The 19,701-nt window shown below is 43.2% G+C and overlaps 1 protein-coding gene across 1 annotated transcript in view; it reads right to left on the reverse strand.

Annotated features, from left to right (window-relative positions):
• LOC126092609 (glycogen phosphorylase) overlaps positions 1-18,511 on the reverse strand; it is a 165,522-nt gene extending 147,011 nt beyond the window's left edge. The window contains exon 1 of the mRNA XM_049908311.1: positions 18,207-18,511. Coding sequence (XP_049764268.1) covers positions 18,207-18,449 — 243 coding nt within the window. The 5' untranslated portion in view covers positions 18,450-18,511. The remainder of the gene's footprint in view (positions 1-18,206) is intronic.
• Positions 18,512-19,701: the final 1,190 nt, after the last annotated feature.

Raw genomic sequence — 19,701 nt, forward strand, 5'->3', positions numbered from 1 at the left:
ATATAGAAAACACTGACGAGAAGAAGCGACAGGGTGATAAGACATGTGTTAAGACACCAGGGAATAACTTTCAAGACAGTAGAGCGAGCTGTAGAGGGTAGAAGCTGTAGAGAACGATAAAATTGGAAGAAAACCAGTTAAAAACTGAGGACAAAGTTTTCACGTGTTGATCTGAAATGTAAAGATTGGCGCAGGAGAGGAATTCGTGGCGGGCCACATCAAGCGAGCCAGAAGACTGATGACTCGAAGTTCTCACACACAACACACTTATACGAACATGTTTTCCCCAAGAGTGGTTCCGCGACCGCATTGAACTTCAGGCTTCGCTATAACTGGCTCGTTACGTCGTTTCTAATGTTAGAGGAAGGGAAGAACATACCCGCCGCAAAAGGACCATGGCTAATATACCACTGTGGTGTTCAACTGTCATGTTGAGGACAGATTACCAAGCGTCATAACAACAGAGGAAATTACTGCTCAATTACACACGTAACAGTAATGTTTCATCTACATCTACATCCATACTCCGCAAGCCACCTGACTGTGTGTGGCGGAGGGTACTTTGAGTACCTGTATCTGTTCTCCCTTCCATTCCAGTCTCATATTGTTCGTGGAAAGAAAGATGGTCGGTATGCCTCTGTGTGCGCTCTAATCTCTCTTTTATCCTCATGATCTCTTCGCGAGCTATACGTAGGAGGGAGCAATATACTGCTTGACTCCTCGGTGAAGGTACGTTGTTCTCGAAACTTCAACAAAAGCCCGTACCGAGCTACTGAGCGTCTCTCCTGCAGAGTCTTCCACTGGAGTTTATCTATAATCTCCGTAACGCTTTCGCGATTACTAAATGATTCTGTAACGAAGCGAGCTGCTCTCCGTTGGATCTTCTCTATCTCTTATCAACCCTAACTGGTACGGATCCCACACTGGTGAGCAATATTCATGCAGTGGGCAAACAAGTGTACTGTAACCTACTTCCTTTGTTTTCGGATTGCATTTCCTTAAGATTCTTCCAATGAATCTCAGTCTGGCATCTGCTTTACCGACGATCAACTTTATATGATCATTCCATTTTAAATCACTCCTAATGCCTACTCCCAGATAATTTATGGAATTAACTGCTTCCAGTTGCTGATCTGCTATATTGTAGCTAAATGATAAGGATCTTTCTTTCTATATATTAGCAGCACATTACACTTGTCTACATTGAGATTCAGTTGCCATTCCCTGCACCATGCGTCAATTCGTTGCTGATCCTCCTGCATTTCAGTACAATTTTCCATTGTTACTACCTCTCTATATACTACAGCATCATCCGCAAAAAGCCTCAGTGAACTTCCGATGTTATCCACAAGGTCATTTATGTATACTGTGAATAGCAACGGTCCTACGACACTCCTCTGCGGCACACCTGAAATCACTCTTACTTCGGAAGACGTCTCACCATTGAAAATGACATGCTGCGTTCTGTTATCTACGAACTCTTCAATCCAATGGTCTGATAGTCAATATGCTCTTAAAAAATGGCTCTGAGCACTATGGGACTTAGCCGGCCGGAGTGGCCGAGCGGTTAAAGGCGCTACTGTCTGGAACCGTACGACTGCTACGGTCGCAGGTTCGAATCCTGCCTCGGACATGGATGTGTGTGATGTCCTTAGGTTAGTTAGGTTTAAGTAGTTCTAAGTTCTAGGGGACTTATGACCACAGCAGTTGAGTCCCATAGTGCTCAGAGCCATTTGAACCATTTGAACTATGGGACTTAACTTAGAACTAAGCAAAACCTAACTAACCTAAGGACATCACACACATCCATGCCCGAGGCAGGATTCGAACCTGCGACCGTAGCGGTCACGCTGTTCCAGACTGTAGCGCCTAGAACCGCTTGGCCACCCCAGCCGGCATATGCTCTTACTTTATTCATTAAACGACTGTGGGGAACTGTATCGAACGCCTTGCGGAAGTCAAGAAACGCGGCATCTACCTGGGAACCCGTTTCTATGCGTCTCGTGGACGAATGGCGCGAGCTGGATTTCACACGATCGTCTTTTTCGAAACCCATGCTTATTCCTACAGAGTAGATTTCTAGTCTCCAGAAAAGTCATTATACTCTAACATAATACGTGTTCCAAAATTCTACAACTGATCGACGTTAGAGATGTAGGTCTATAGTTCTGCACATCTGTTCGACGTTCCTTCTTGAAAACGGAGTTGACCTGTGCCCTTTTCCAATGCTTTGGAACGCTACGCTCTTCTAGAGACCTACGGTACACCGCTGCAAGAAGGGGGGCAAGTTCCTTCTCGTACTCTGTGTAAAATCGAACTGGTATCCCATCAGGTCCAGCGGCCTTTCCTCTTTTGAGCGATTTTAATTGTTTCTCTATCCCTCTGTCGTCTATTTCGATATCTACCATTTTGTCATCTGTGCGACAATCTAGAAAAGGAACTACAGTGCAGTCTTCCTCTGTGAAACAGCTTTGGAAAAAGACATTTAGTATTTCGGCCTTCAGTCTGTCATCCCCTGTTTCAGTACCATTTTGGTCACAGAGTGTCTGGACATTTTGTTTTGATCCACCTACCGCTTTGACATAAGACCAAAATTTCTTAGGATTCTCTGCCAAGTCAGTACATAGAACTTTACTATCGAAACAAACAATGAGCTTTGCACCTAGGGAGAGCATCGATTAGGCGTGGAAATGATCGCGAAAAAAGTGGAACAGGTCACGTGTCGCGCTGGCGGGGTGGTGCTGGTCATAGAGGCAGACGCTCACTTTCCGACTAGGACTCGTCCACGTGTTGCGAAACGGCACAATTAAAACACAGGTGCCAGGGTCCTGGCGAGCGATCAGCTGTCTGACTTGGCACTGCACCACGGGGCAGACCTCCAAACCTTCCTCTCCTTGCACTCCACGTGCAACGAAAAAAGGAGTTGTGTGTGTGTGTCCAAGAACCCTTTTTCTCGGGAAACGTTCGAATGTACGAGGGTCACTCCAAAAGAAATACACACTATTTTTGTAAAAACACAGTTTTCATTCTGCATGTGTGAAAGTTTTACAGTGTGTAGATACATCCTTCCCGCTTGTTTTCAAACTTAGTTCAACCTGTTCCCGTGAGTGGCGCCGTGACAGCATGTCTTCAAGATGGCTGCTACACTCGACGTTCGTCAGAAGCAACGTGCTGTCATAGAATTCCTGTGCTCTGAAAACGAGACAGTGGGAAATATCCACAAGAGGTTAAAAAAGGTGTATGGAGATGCTGCTGTCGATCGCAGTACAGTTAGTCGGCGGGCAAGCAGGTTACGTGATGAAAGCGGGCACGGCAATATTGAGGATTGTCCTCGCAGCGGCAGGCCTCGTACTGCACACACTCCACACAATTTGCAGAGAGTTAACGAATTGGTGACTGCTGACAGACGCATCACAGTGAACGAATTGTCACGCTACGTTGGGATAGGGGAAGGAAGTGTCTGCAGAACACTGAAAGTGTTGGCGTTAAAAAAGGTTTGTGCCAGGTGGGTTCCCAAGATGTTGACAGTGGCTCACAAAGAAAAAGAAAAACGGTATGCAGCGAACTTTTGGAACAGTACGAGAATGGTGGAGATGAATTTCTTGAAAGAATTTTGACAGGTGATGAAACATGGCTCCATCATTTTTGACCAAAGACGAAGAGGCAATCTATGGAGTAGGATCATGTAAATTCACCCAAGGAAAAAAAAAAAAAAAATTCACAACCACACCTTCTGCTGGGTGTTTTTCGATTCCGAAGGACTCTTGCTTGTGGACATAATGTCATTGGAATCACCATAAATTCTGATGCATATGTGACGACACTGAAGAAACTTCAAGCTCGACTGAGTCGTGTTCGACCACATCGGCAAAAGCAGGATGTATTGCTGTTGCACAACAATGCACGGCCACATGTCAGTCAGAAAACCATGGAAGCGATCACAAAACTCGGATGGACAACACTAAAACACCCGCCTTACAGCCCTGACCCGGTTCCATGTGACTATCATCTCTTTGGGAAACTGAAAGACTCTCTTCGTGGAACAATGTTTGAAGATGATGACTCCCTTGTGCACGCTGCTAAACAGTGTCTCCAACAGGTTGGTCCAGAATTTTACCGTGCGGGTATACATACGCTGGTCCCAAGATGGCGTAAAGCAGTTGAGAGGAATGGAAATTATGTGGAGAAATGAAAATATTCCCAGAATGGCAAAGGTCCCGAGTTCGAGTCTCGGTCTGGCACACAGTTTTAATCTCCCAGGAAGTTTCAATGAAAATATTTGTTCCTAAAGGATGTATCTACACACTGTAAAACTTTTAAACATGTAGAATAAAAGATGGATTAAAAAAATAGTGTGCATTTCATTTAGAGTGACCCTCGTAGGTGGGATACAGACCATGTTCCGACAGGTAGTTTACAGCTCCCTTGGGCGGAAAGAGATATGACTTCTGTTTCTTCTCCCTGTTTCTTGTCATTCTCCATCAATGCATGTTTCATTTTATTTTTAGATGTGGTACTAGCGCCCAATATCTCCTTTTTCGTATCATATTCGCCCTTTTTGAGCCAATATTGTGCACCTCTTGTCTTGCAGCCACGTCGGAAGCGTATCAGTCGGTGTTGTTCTACACGCGCGTCAGGGATGTGGTGTTAACTGTTGAAAATCAATAGAACTGTTACGAAATAAGGTGGTTCTCTGCGGAAGTGGAGAAAAGGAATATGTAGTGAACATCTCTGAGGTGAAGACACTGGCAAGGGTCGTAGCATGACTCATTAAACTAGTCGAAAGACTAGTGATGCCTTTCAAATTTACGACAGAGGAATACGCCGATCTGGTGTTTATTTATGATGAATGTTCTTCTGTTGAGAACTTTGTGCAGTTGTCTGGAATTTAAAAAAGAAATTGGGCCAAGTAGTTAATAAATTAAAAATTTTACGAAATTACGTCTTAGTTTACCTGGATATTCTGGAAAACTTTTGCAGATACACGTCTGGGACATGTTTTATTAGATTCACCCGACCAATAACAATAAAATAAATAAAACCAAATATGCAGCAACTAGTCGCAAAATCATGTTTTACTTATTCACTTTTGCAAATCGATTTCAACTGATTAACAGACATCATTGGTGGTTTCAACCAATATGTGCCCTGTGTAGTTGATGTTTGACCTCTGCTTAAGACAGTATTACTACTCAGGGCACATATTGGTTGAAAGCACCGATGATGGCTGTTAATAAGTTGAAATAGATTTGCAAAAGTGAATAAATAAAACATGATTTTGCGACTGGTTGCTGCATATTTGGTAACTTAATGGTTTACGGTCGCTGCACGACTTGGGAACCACATGGAGCCCACCATTCATAGCAAAATAAATGGAAATCGTGCTTTACTTTAACCTCGTACAGTTTTGCGACGGCTTCATATTAGCGAAGTTACTAAATTTCAGGAAGAATCTCTTATTAGCCATAACTTCGTAACTAAACATTTGCAGAACTATGTTTATCTGAACTTTTTCCTTTAGTTTTACTTGTAGAATAACATATATATTTGCATATCTTCATGAATCAAAACGAAAAAATAATCTTTCGTCATTTTTTATCCGTCTGTCTATCTGTTACGACCATTTACCTCACTATCAGTTTGGCGTGTCAACTTCAAATTGATGTCACATATTTACGCCTTACACGTTAGCGGTGTAAAATTTTTAAGCTTCTAACTCAATGCAATCAAAAGATAGGCCATTTAATACCACATACTTTGATACTCGAAAACGAACTCATCACAGCCTACAGGGTACTTCTGTTGACCAAGAATCATGAAATTTGGAGAGAAGCAAGATTTCGCAGTACAAGTAAAGGGAAAAAATCCGAAATTGTTAATTTGTAATCATATCATACGAAAAAACTATTTCTTTTGTTATTTGTTATCCGACATCGAAACTTGAAATTGAAACATTCTCGGAAGTCTAAATCCTGGGACTAATATCATCTCAGTACCAATGTCAATAAAAAGCAAAAACCGTCAATATCCTCGACTCCTGGAATGGATATACTATCTATACGCGTAATTACGTTTTTATTGAACCATCGGTGCGCGAGACCTGCTCATACTTGGCACATATTTTTGTTGATTACTCCGACCAGTGTCTGGGTACTTACACCAGGATTTACTTGTAACCACTGGACAATGATTCTGGTGACCGAAACTGATCATATCGGTCAAAAATAAAAATTAAACTGATGCTGTCATTTGATTCCAAGTAATGCTACAGTTGCAGAACTTGAACTTCCATGTTTCAAACCCTCTACAAGTGACTACGATCAACTAAGGCGGGAAGCGTAAATGACATTCCTCCGGAATGTCTAAACCACTGGGGTGTAAGGCTACTGTTCACAAAAAAATGGCTCTGAGCACTATAGGACTTTAACTTCTGAGGTCATCGGTCCCCTAGAACTTAGAACTACTTAAACCTAACTAACCTAAGGACATCACACACAACCATGCCCGAGGCAGGATTCGAACCTGCGACCGTAGCGGTCGCGCGGTTCCAGACTGTAGCGCCTAGATCCGCTCGGCCACCCCGGCCGGCTACTGTTCACAGATCTCGTCCGAATATCGATGTGCGCATACGAGGCTGGCCTAGAAAATAGTTGGCGAGTTGTGAGAATAAAGCGACCCCTTGACATTCAACTTCATTGCTCATTATTTCCGGATGAACAATAATGCTCAACGTGTGTAAGACTGAGAACTGCGCATTAATATTGAGCACATCAAAAACTTTTGAAACATATGGCATATATGGCGCGCCTCGAAATACTGTGCCGTCTGTGGGCAGTATTGACAATACCCTTACCAGTCTCGCACTTATTACGTTCTCTGTGCATATTTGTGTTCTTGCTGTGCTGAAAATGAATATAAAAGAAGACGAAAATGCGTTGTTCTTAGAGTGCACTGAAACTTATAAATCATTGCCGGCCTTGTGGGATGTCAGAGCCGACGAGTACAAAAAAAAAAAAAAAAATAAATAAATAAATAAATAAATAAATAAATTTAGAGTGACTCGTACGAGTTGTTGCTCACAAAATACAGGGAACGGTACCCTACAAATGCTTAAAAAACTAACTAATGCGAACTTGTGGATGTCAAGTCATCGAAAGAACTGGCAATAGCAAGGTATCATAACGTAAGAGATTAGCGCTGACATGGTGGACATGTGCCTCTCACTGAAGAGTTTTGTTTTTTGATCGTGGACACAGCCATTTCCAGTTATGTACCAAATATTGGACCATCAACGCGTAAAATGTTCATACCGTTTTTTTCGTTCAATCTCAGTTCTCCTATGTTTTCCTTCTACTAATTTTTCATCGCCATACCTCTCTTTTCTATTTGCAAACAATGTAGACCAATTATCACAGCAGCAGTGCCTTGAGTGCCCAACATTTCATATCGAAATTATTATTGTAAATTTTTACTGAGAAGTCGAGGGACAATGTCAATAATATTCTACAAAATTATAGTGGGATAATATTGAGTTCTACGGTCAGACAAAAAAAGGCTGTAAGCACTATGGGACTTAAAATCAGAGGTCATCAGTCCCCTATACTTAGAACTACTTAAACAGAACTAACCTAAGGTCATCACACACATCCGTGCCCGAGACAGGATTCGAACCCGCGACCGTAGCAGCAGCGCGGTTCCGGACTGAAGCGCCTAGAACCGCTCCGCCACAACGGCCGGCCACGGTCAGACACAAAAATGTTTTGAGGAGGGCCGGAATCCAGTTCCCGGTCTGCAGAATCCACCGCCTCCTGCGTAAGAGAAACTACGCCAAGCGCGTCGGCGCCAGGGCGCCCGTCTACCTCGCCGCCGTCATGGAGTACCAGGTAGCTGAGGTACTCGAACTGGCCGGAAATGCAGCCCGAGACAACAAGAAGACGCGCATCATCCCGTGCCACCTGTAGCTCGCAATCTGCAACGACGAGGAGCTCAACAAGCTTCTGTCAGCCGGCCAGTGTGGCCGAGCGGCTCTAGGGACTTCAGTCTGGAACCGCGCGACCGCTACGGTCGTAGGTTCGAATCCTGCCTCGGGCATGGATGTGTTTGATGTCCTTAGGTTAGTTAGGTTTAAGTAGTTCTAAGTTCTAGGTGACTGATGATCTCAGAAGTTATGTCCCATAGTGCTCAGAGCCAACCATTTGAACCACAGACAAGGAAAACTAGGATATTGAAGCATTTGAATGCGGTATTACAGAAGGTTGCTGAAGTGGACTGATAAGAGAAGAAACGAGACTTTCCAAAAAAAGTCTGTCAGGAAAGGAATATGAGGTTGGCTAAAAAATAAACGGAATGGTTTTTTCCCGCCATTTATTCACCTGCCAGCCCTTCAGACAGGTCGTCGTTTCTGTTAGGGCGAATCTCCGAAGCCCGTCGAAAAACACCTTAGTGTTTTGAAAGAGCAACAGATTTCACGTTAATCTTAAGTGAAACTTCGAAAGTCCGCCACAGAGGCCCATTCTTCATTGGAACAAGGGTACGATGGCGAATGTTTTTCACGCACTCAGTTTCTTGAGTGGTTTAATTTTAAGCGGTTCAAAGCCGTATGAGAAGAGTTTGACGAGCATCGTCAAAGCCAACAACGCACGAAATCATTCAAAAAAATTGGAGATTTAATTCTAAAAGACCGTCGGTTGATTATTCGTGCGGTTGTTAATATTGTAAGAATCGTTAAAGAAACAGTTAGGCACAACTTACGTGAACAATTTCACACGAGAAAAGTTTGTTCAAAAATGGCGCCAAGAAGTTGATGCCTCTCAGGTTGTTTATTGCTAAGGATGGAATCCGTGATGGAAAATCCACCCTTCTCACCACATCTAGCTCCGTGTGACTTTCTGTGCCAGAAAACGAAATCTGCACTGAAAAGAACAATATTTGAGACAGCTAAAGGCGTGAAAGGAGACCTTTCTTTCCGAAGGTAACTTCAGATATTACAGTGGAAAATTCGCACGGACCGGTATAAGGATCATGGAGGAGATTATTTTGAAGGGGATAAAGTAAAAGTTGTGAATAACTAAAAATAAAGAATGTTATATAGTAATCCGGTTATGTTTTAGCCAAACCTCGTATGTGGCAAATACTCACTGAAAGAAGTTGATAAGGAAATACGTTAAGACATCACGGGATAATTTCCCTGGTACTAGGGGGCGCTGCAGAGAGTAAAAAATTTTAGGGGCAGACAAAGATCGTGAAGTATACATCAAATAATTGAGAATGTTTGAGACGCTGCTTTGAGATGTACGGATTGACGCAGGAGACGGTATCGTTCTGTTGTTATGTCGTCTGAAGCGTAAGACAAAGGAAAAGCGGCCGCGCGAAAGTGCTCTAACCACAATATAACCGTCCCGCACAAAACGTACTGCTTACAGTACACAGCACAGCATTATTTGGAATTTACAATTGGCCCACAGCAAAACTAGATACCAAGAAAATGTAGAGATATTGCACTTTGTTACGAAAAAGGTGTGGTCTGGTGATATGTGAATTGCAGGTGTTATAGGAGAACATAAGACGAAAGGAATATATAAAAACATAAAAGATAAAAAACATTACGATTAGAAGGGGGCGTGTTGATGATTGACTAGAAAAATTACTAGACGAACACATTTTTTCGGACACGAAAAATCAGAATATGGAAGATAAGTTAGTGAGAACGTTCTGTGTAGTAATATGCAGACGTTGGCGCTAAACATACAATGGAGTGCAAAACTTACGGACTTAAGTAACTTTCACATGATGTGTCGCTGCCAAGTAACACAACTCTAAGAAAGTTGAGCCATACATAGTACTGCTACATTATAGACAGAAGATTACTGAAAGAAATACGCAATGAGACGAATAGAAATTACACTTATTCTAAGACAATAATTACAGTAAACTCACCGTAATTTATGATGGTCCCCTGAACATTAAAACCATTAAAAAGGTTCTCAATAGGGTGTGTGATCAGTACAGACACCAATGCATGCTCTGTAACGTGCTCGCACGCTGGTCGCGAAGTTGGTACGCAGTCCTTGTGATAGGGCGTTCCATTCACCCACAGGCGTGATTGCCAACTAACGGATTGTCGGTGGTACGACGTACTCGATGGAATTTAAGTCGGGGAACGGACAGGTCAGTCCATTCGTCTAATATTCTCTCGCCCCCAAGAGCTCCCCCCAATTGCGCTGTTCTGTGTGCTCGCGCACGTCAGCCTTAAAAATGAAGTCATGGCCCAATGCACCCCTGCAAAGACGCACATTGTGAAGGAATACCGTCACAATAACGTTGACCGGTGAATATATCACTTTCAAAAATTTGGGGGGCCAGTACACCAATGCAGCAATTTGCTTCCTCACACCATTGTACTTGGACCACCAGAACGATCATTTTCGACAATGTTCCTGGACGCATAGGTTCCCCCATCTCGCCATTTGAGGATATGTCCAGCACCGCTGCTCGCACTAAATCTGCTCTCATCCTAGAAGACCAGGCGACCCCTCTCCTGATTGGTCCAGTCCCTATGCTCTTGGCACCACCGCAAAAGGTGCTGCCAGTGTGTGGGTGTCAACGGAGCACAACGGAATGGCAGTCGGACAAAGAAACCATCACGATGCTGTCGCCGTGCCACTGTGGAGCATGAGATTGCGTGCCTTGCAGTCCTGTTAAATGTGGTTGCTTTTTGACGTAGGACCCTTCTTCTCTGTTGCACAATATAGCGGTCATCTGCTGCTGTAATTCAATTTTTCAGCACCTCTGTTCTTCTTTCCAAAATGTCCTACACCTTTCTGGCCTAGTGCTCCTGCAAGAATTAATTACTGGGGAATGGCTTAGACTTAGCCGGAAGTTTGTTTTCAGAACGAATCTTTCCAGTCTGCAGCACGAACTTTCCTTCATTACTTGATACTGCCCGATTACCTCAACAGACGCTTGTTAACAATTTCGCATGTCCTGTCTGTAAATTCTCAGCAAATGTGATCTCGATGAATGCGTTATTCAACAGTAATCTGATTTCGAAAAGGTGCTGCTGTGCAATACTATTTCCAACCAAAGTAATTATCTGCTTACTACAACAATTTAAGTTTCAGTCGAAGGAAGTTCTCGATATAAAAAGTTCCAATGAAACTGGTTTTGAATACAGTTAAACAGATCATTTGCGAGCAACGGTTGATACTATCGCTATGTAAGTTGAGCGAGCTATAGGCTTGGCTTGGAACTTATCTTTTATACTGGGAGTGGCATTCAGACTAACACCGTCGAAAACAGCTGAAGACACGAGAGAAGATTTAATGGCTTAATGGAACTAAAAACCCTGCATTAAAAAACAAAAAACTTTTTAGGATCTATCTGTCGAAGATGTACACATGAATGCAATGGAGAGAGACATTGGTGAATACGAAGCAGCACAGAAATCTCATGCTGCACCTCGGTCCTGAAAAGTCTCTGACACACACACACACACACACACACACACACACACACACACACACGTGCGCGCGCGACCAGAACCAATGACACCTGAGACCGATCGATTATCGCACCGCCATGTCGTTTCCTACAATGATAGAACTCCTACTAGGGAGGAGGCAAATCGTCAACTAAGCACCTTGGAAACAGAGATGATTTTTTCTCCAAGAATTTTCCCAACATTCCAGACGAAGGCCTTAATGATACTCCCCTGCCATTTTTAGTAACAAGAAATTATCATAGACTTGACATTATTAAAAAACTGGACAGTGATGGACCTGTGCACTGTTGCACCGATAAGGAGACCCCTATGCGCTCCGAAAACAAAGTACAGTACTAGAGCAAAGTGGAAGTGACGAAGCAACGCATTATACAAGGATCTACACTCCTGGAAATGGAAAAAAGAACACATTGACACCGGTGTGTCAGACCCACCATACTTGCTCCGGACACTGCGAGAGGGCTGTACAAGCAATGATCACACGCACGGCACAGCGGACACACCAGGAACCGCGGTGTTGGCCGTCGAATGGCGCTAGCTGCGCAGCATTTGTGCACCGCCGCCGTCAGTGTCAGCCAGTTTGTCGTGGCATACGGAGCTCCATCGCAGTCTTTAACACTGGTAGCATGCCGCGACAGCGTGGACGTGAACCGTATGTGCAGTTGACGGACTTTGAGCGAGGGCGTATAGTGGGCATGCGGGAGGCCGGGTGGACGTACCGCCGAATTGCTCAACACGTGGGGCGTGAGGTCTCCACAGTACATCGATGTTGTCGCCAGTGGTCGGCGGAAGGTGCACGTGCCCGTCGACCTGGGACCGGACCGCAGCGCCGCACGGATGCACGCCAAGACCGTAGGATCCTACGCAGTGCCGTAGGGGACCGCACCGCCACTTCCCAGCAAATTAGGGACACTGTTGCTCCTGGGGTATCGGCGAGGACCATTCGTAACCGTCTCCATGAAGCTGGGCTACGGTCCCGCAAACCGTTAGGCCGTCTTCCGCTCACGCCCCAACATCGTGCAGCCCGCCTCCAGTGGTGTCGCGACAGGCGTGAATGGAGGGACGAATGGAGACGTGTCGTCTTCAGCGATGAGAGTCGCTTCTGCAGGTGAGCGCCACAATCAGGACTGCATACGACCGAGGCACACAGGGCCAACACCCGGCATCATGGTGTGGGGAGCGATCTCCTACACTGGCCGTACACCACTGGTGATCGTCGAGGGGACACTGAATAGTGCACGGTACATCCAAACCGTCATCGAACCCATCGTTCTACCATTCCTAGACCGGCAAGGTAACTTGCTGTTCCAACAGGACAATGCACGTCCGCATGTATCCCGTGCCACCCAACGTGCTCTAGAAGGTGTAAGTCAACTACCCTGGCCAGCAAGATCTCCGGATCTGTCCCCCATTGAGCATGTTTGGGACTGGATGAAGCGTCGTCTCACGCGGTCTGCATGTCCGGCACGAACGCTGGTCCAACTGAGGCGCCAGGTGGAAATGGCATGGCAAGCCGTTCCACAGGACTACATCCAGCATCTCTACGATCGTCTCCATGGGAGAATAGCAGCCTGCATTGCTGCGAAAGGTGGATATACACTGTACTAGTGCCGACATTGTGCATGCTCTGTTGCCTGTGTCTATGTGCCTGTGGTTCTGTCAGTGTGATCATGTGATGTATCTGACCCCAGGAATGTGTCAATAAAGTTTCCCCTTCCTGGGACAATGAATTCACGGTTTTCTTATTTCAATTTCCAGGAGTGTATAATTCGTAACACAATATGTATAAAACAGTTAATACATGTGAAACCCAGTCACTATGTCATGAAAGAGGGTGTATGCTACAGTTGTCCAAAACAACATCACTGTCGAGATAGACGAAGTTACTTTAATGGGACGTATGAAGATGGTTAGTCATTCGGGCTGTACTACCACTGCTGCGAAAAAAGTGTTAAAAATTTCGCAAAAGAGATAGATGAAGTGAGGAGAGTTGTTAAAACGACCAGTCCCAATGGACGTGACAGACTTATGTTAAATCTTTTCTGCAGACTTTCGCAGCATCTGCAAGTCTCAACAAGAATCACACATATTATGGGTGTCTGTCTTTGACTACGATGATTAACCTAACTGAATTTTAGAATGGCGATGTGTTAACGTCAGCCTGACTATGAGATCACTGTAGGGAAGGAACAACTGCTCTGTCTGGACTGGAAAGGGAATGTACCTATCACAGCTTTTACCCTGAGTAACTCTGGGATACCAAGGCAATTTGAAATCCATATAGCCTGCGGGCGATTTAAGTACACGTTCTGCTGAATGCGAATCCACGTCAGTTGACAAATGATTGTCTTGTGGCTGGCTATATGTCAGTGGCTCCCAACCTTTCTTCGACCATTACCCCTGAGTGCAATTAGACATTAGATAGTACCTCCGGCCTCCCCCTCATAATCACCAACATTAGCATCCAACTAAACTTTAGAATGAAAGACTTTTCTTCGAACACATTTTTAAAATGATGGAAGATGAATGATATTTAGTTTCTGTGTGGTGCACCGCAAGTGCTACCCACAACTCCTTGTCAGAAAAGCAAACTAACTATCCACACTGAGGATACATATTTGTTACAAAACATGCTTCCCCTGCATTATTCCTCTCCATTGCAACACTTGGTTGGGGCCGGCCGGGGTGGCCGAGCGGTTCTAAGCGCTACAGTCTGGAACCGCCCACCGCTACGGTCGCAGGTTCGAATCCTGCCTCGAGCATGGATGTATGTGATGTTCTTAGGTTAGTTATGTTTACGTAGTTCTAAGTTCTAGGGGACTGAGGACTTCAGAAGTTAAGTCCCATAGCGCTCAGAGCCATTTGAATTTGCTTGAGCCGGCCGATGTGGCCTTGCGGTTCTAGGCGCTTCAGTCTGGAACCGCGTGACCGCTACCGTCGCAGGTTCGAATCCTGCCTCGGGCATGGATGCGTGTGATGTCCTTAGGTTAGTTAGGTTTAAATAGTTCTAAGTTCTAGGGGACTGATGACCTCAGATGTTAAGTCCCATAGTGCTAAGTCATTTGAACCATTTTTGAACTTAATTGAGCTGCACACTGCAACCCATTTAAAATCAAACAAGTTCAGATGTGCGCAGTATACTTACTGTTCGTAAATCACGTCGTTGCTGCAGTCCTTACTTCTGAACTGGCAGAAATTAAGACGACTTCAGGCTGTTATTGCTTTCCGTCTGACCACTCTAGTAAAAAAAACTCTGTACACCACTATAGTAGCCCTGCTGTGTCGTGCTGTCAATTAATTCATTTATCTCTTTCGAAGCGAGTAATGAAGCAATTTCTGGACTCCTGCAGGTACATGTACAACATGGAGAAAACGTTTTCCCTGAGGTATTTAGCATTTGTTACGTATATGTCTCACTTTTATAATCAGCGATGTATGGGACAGAGCATAACATACACGTGAAGTGGGTGGACTATCTAACGAACCTATACCGTATTAATGCTACTAATTGAAAAGAAATAATTGTTGATAATTTATATAATCAGTATTAGAGTCCTACAAAATTGTGATAATAGTAAGGATCTCTTGAAAATATTTTAGTTTCGTGACTGAAACAGAATGGAATCTTTTATCTTTTACTCCTTAGAAAGTTTCATTTTACCCCTCAGGGGGTAATAAACCCCACGTTGTGAATCAATGCCATAGGTTATAGCCAGGCATTTAAGATCTACAATAAACAAGAACCAACGGTCTAGTCCCTAACGATAAGTGGTCCTAATCCGCTTGTGTCCCTAATGAGGATGTCAGTTGGCAGGCACTTGGCAGTTCAAAATTGCCTCCCCCCTTTCGCAGGTGTGAGATTCTAAAGAGATTACATAGCACAACGCTATTGTGTCTACATGCTGTCGCAACTGGACTCAGGATCTCTTGGTCGAAGGCGAACGCACTATGTACTCTTGGATAAAGAATAACTTCCGGCGCGCCGTATGTAAGTATACATGGATCCTTGCTGTTTATTAATGACTTAGCAATTTTTTTTGCAGATGACGTCGTTATCCAAACTATGTACTGTCTGAAAAGAGCCGCAGAAATATTCAAGTCAGGTCTTGATAAGATTTAAAAAATTGTGCTAAGACTGGCTACTCGCTTTAAATGCTCAAAAACGTAAAATTCTACTCTTCACACAACGAAAACTACAATATCAATGAGTCATAAATGGAATCAGTCAACTCATCAAGATACATGGGTGAACAGTTTGTAGGGTTATGAAATGGAATCACCTTACAGGCTCAGTCGTGGGTAAATCGAATGGCAGACTTCAATTAACAAACAGGGCACTTGAAATGAAATGAAATGTCGTGTGGCTAAGGCCTCCCGTCGGGTAGACCGTTCACCTGGTGCAGGTCTTTCGATTTGACGCCACTTCGGCGACCTGCGCGTCGATGGGGATGAAATAATGATGATTAGGACAACACAACACCCAGTCCCTGAGCGGAGAAAATCTCCGACCCAGCCGGGAATCGAACCCGGGACCTTAGGATTGACATTCCGTCGCGCTGACCACTCACCTACCGGGGCCGGACACAGGGCACTTGAAAAATGCATTGAGCCTACGTAGGAATTTCCTTACGGAACACTCGGGCGCCATGCTAGAATGTAACCTTAGTGTGCAGGTTCGATGCCAAATATGACTGTCAGAGGAAATAGACATTTACGAAAGGCTGCTCCCGCGAAAGCCTACGTAAGAAGTTAAAAAAAAAAAAAACAGCATTAAGTTAGTAACCGAGAAATATACAACTCCCCGTGAATCCATCCCGCAAGGGCCGCGAAGACATAGTGATTAAGCGCACACAGATTTAGCGATCATATTTTAAGCACTCTACACGCGAATGGAATAGAACGAAGCCGTATGTCGTACAATTTGAAGTATCCCTCTGCTATGCATTCACACTGGTTTGCAGAGTACAGAAGTAGAACAGACGCAAATCTGTATTTGTACGAAGTGACCTTTACCGCAACAGAATAACATGAACATGTAAAAAATTATGCGTTAGAATTGCGGAAACTTTAACACATCAGTTGTGTGTTTTAGCTTCTTTAATAGAACCTAAGCTTTTAATGACCATTATTTATCGACAACATGTTGGCATATTGGGGCAACGTCTAAATAATACAAGTTAGCAGCTTTTCTTCTTTCACCAGATGTCTTGCTTCATGTCGCGTTCGTTTGTATATTTGACCTTACGTTTTTTCAAACAAGCTCTACGTAACTTTTTACATCTCTATAGACCGAAGTGGAGAATTTGTTATGACACTGGGTGTCATTCAGGAGGAAAGCTGTTAATATTCCTGTAAAGCCAACCTGATTAACGCATTCCGTGGTTCAGGCAAATGCCGGGAAGGTTCTTTGACAACGCCACGGATTTCTTTCCCTACCCATATCCAAACTAAGTCCTGCGTTTCTTGTGGCCTTGTCGGAAGGATTTTCTGCTCTAACCATCATCCCTTCTTTCTTCTAATCTTTCACATAATATCTCCAAAAAACTGTGAGCTGTAGAGTCTTGGATGTTCACTAGTACAACAATGACCATAGATAATACCAGTACCTCAGTCAAATACCGTCACAGAACAATCATTTCTAATGGTTTTGATTAGCAACGGTAAATTACAGGCCAAAAAATTTATATCTCTGCCTTGGCGACTTTAATTAAAATGTAAAGTCTTGAGAAAAGAGGAGTACTGGCAGTCTCACGCCAGCACTTGAAGCCTCGAGGACAGGATGCTCTCTAGTGACCTCTCTTACGACTCTGCGCAGTTCTCCATGAACGACATATCAACAGGATTTAAATATCAACAGTAAAAATGGAAGCTATCAAATGAATTGACAGCGTTTATACTGTAACAGCAGATGTCCTCTGTACGCCCACTTACGAAGCTATCTACGCTTAATACCACATAGATCGGAATATACCACAAATATTTAAAAGCAAGCGTCAAAGTAGCAAATATTTTTTAAAAAAGAAGTCTAGGACGATGGCTAAAGGAACTATACATGAGCACAAAAACAAGAATAATGCGAATATATCACCGATTTGAAAATGCAAACGTTGGCATCATTTCACAATCGCCGGCGCGCGAGATTTATGTAGTACTGTAAGATTTTATTTCAATATTAGCGCAAAAAATACGTTGTCTTACCCTTAACAACAATTAGAACAGCGCGTACAAAATTGAAAATTGTGTTTTAGTGGATTTTTTTCTGACAACGACATTTCCTTTTTGGTAATAAAGAGGATTTCGTTGGAAACAAATTTCGAGGCTGTGGTGTTAGGTTATACCGTAATCAAATTATTCGAACAGAAATTTGCGCATGTTAGGGATCGATAAATCTAGGGTTTTTAATTATTTTCCTTAAGAAAGAAGGTTTTTTAGGTAGTTTACTAAAAAGATATATACATTTGCAACTACTCATGAACAATGCTAATCGTATATACAAGCGGAAACATACAGTAAAAAAATCAGTCTTAGTTTCTGAAAGTATTAATGTTGCTATTTATGTAAATTTTTTACGGCACGAGAAAGGGTGTTTACCCACAACAATCAGCTGTTTGTTTATTTACAAATGTGGATTAGAAGCAGACGACAAAGCTACAACGCTTGCATGTTTCAGTATACATTAAATTACATACATAACAAAGACACTTACCTTTGGGTCTTTTTCGTAATAATACTGCTGTGTCCTGATCCATCTTGAGACTAAATTGTCTCTAACACAATGGGCTAAAGCAAAATAGTAGTCCCTCGGTGTCGAAACATTTCGGTCTTTGACAAGAGTGTAATGCAGATGCCGATTAAACGATTTCTTTAGTGTAGATACAGTTTCCACTTGTGCTATTCCTCTCACGCTAATCTGCTTCCTCTTCTCGATATCAGACTGAGGTAATGCCATCCTTACACTTTGCTTCCGACCCCTAACCAACACAGACCGCGAATGGGATAGTCACCTTCAGGAAGGTCGTGTCTGGAAACAGTGGCGATAGGTGTCACTGGTGTAGCTGTCATCTGCTGCGCGCCGACGAGGGAAGTTCAAAAAGGAGGGTACGTGATTCTTTACATTTCATGTTATTCTTCCACAGTGGTTAGATAGACTCCTTAGAACATAAGTGATGGGAGTATTTAATGTGAATACGTTTTAAGGGTGTCGTATAACTACGGTGTAGGTGGTTAGTCACGGTATACGAGTCTCCGAAACTGATAGCTTTTGTTGCTTGTGCTTGTTTAGAAGAGTGACTGTGTGAACGTTTGACACAGTCACATGTACGTATTTTCCTCTCTGTTGTTGTTTTCTTTGTTATTCTTCTCATACGAACTTAAACAATTCGGACGTATTTGTTTCTTCCAGAAGTGGTAGCCAGGATTTTCGTCAGTCATTTCATTCTTGTACGTCTACGGCCTCTTGTAACGTCTCTTTTATATTAATTGCCTGTTGGCTTTAATCAGAGTAGATGTTTATCAGTCGATTTAGTAATGAGCGCACACTGTTTCTGCGATACTACCACCGTTCAATTGTTTTCATTTTGAGGCATCAACAAGAAAGGGATATTCCAAGGGACTTTATGGTGAGCTCCTTACTTGAACCGGGGTAGGATCACTATTAGATTCAGCCATCTTTAGAAAATATTCGCAAGATCACGAGATGTGTTAATTTTGCCTGTATATGAAGATAAAAATAATAAAATTGAAGGCTGGTGAGAGTGTTACAGTTTTCTTATCGATTTTCATCTTAAGTTAATAACATTCCTGATCCTTTTGCGAGAGTTAGAACCAATTTTAAAAAAAGGAGATGTTGCAATTTTTATTCACAACACCCTTAGGTCACAGGTTGTAGGTGTAAGTTAATACTGCATTGAATAAGATTGTGAATGCTGGCAGTCAAACTAAAACTCTGGAAGCAGTACAACATAATCATAACCATCTATATGGTACCAGTAGGAGATATCCCAAAGTTTCTTGCTCAATTATAAAGAGTGTGTACAAAACTTTACAGGAGTAACAGTAAAATTTCGTAATGTGGCGTTTTTAACATTGGCTTTTTGTCAGCCAATAGTAACTGTAGACAATTAGAAACAGTGATGTCTATTTTAACTTATATCCTTTCAACTCCTTCTCAAGAAGGATTTGTATGTGTATGGGTGCATGAC

This window comes from Schistocerca cancellata, chromosome 7 (assembly GCF_023864275.1).
Source record: "Schistocerca cancellata isolate TAMUIC-IGC-003103 chromosome 7, iqSchCanc2.1, whole genome shotgun sequence".
In the NCBI taxonomy this organism is placed as follows: domain Eukaryota; kingdom Metazoa; phylum Arthropoda; class Insecta; order Orthoptera; family Acrididae; genus Schistocerca; species Schistocerca cancellata.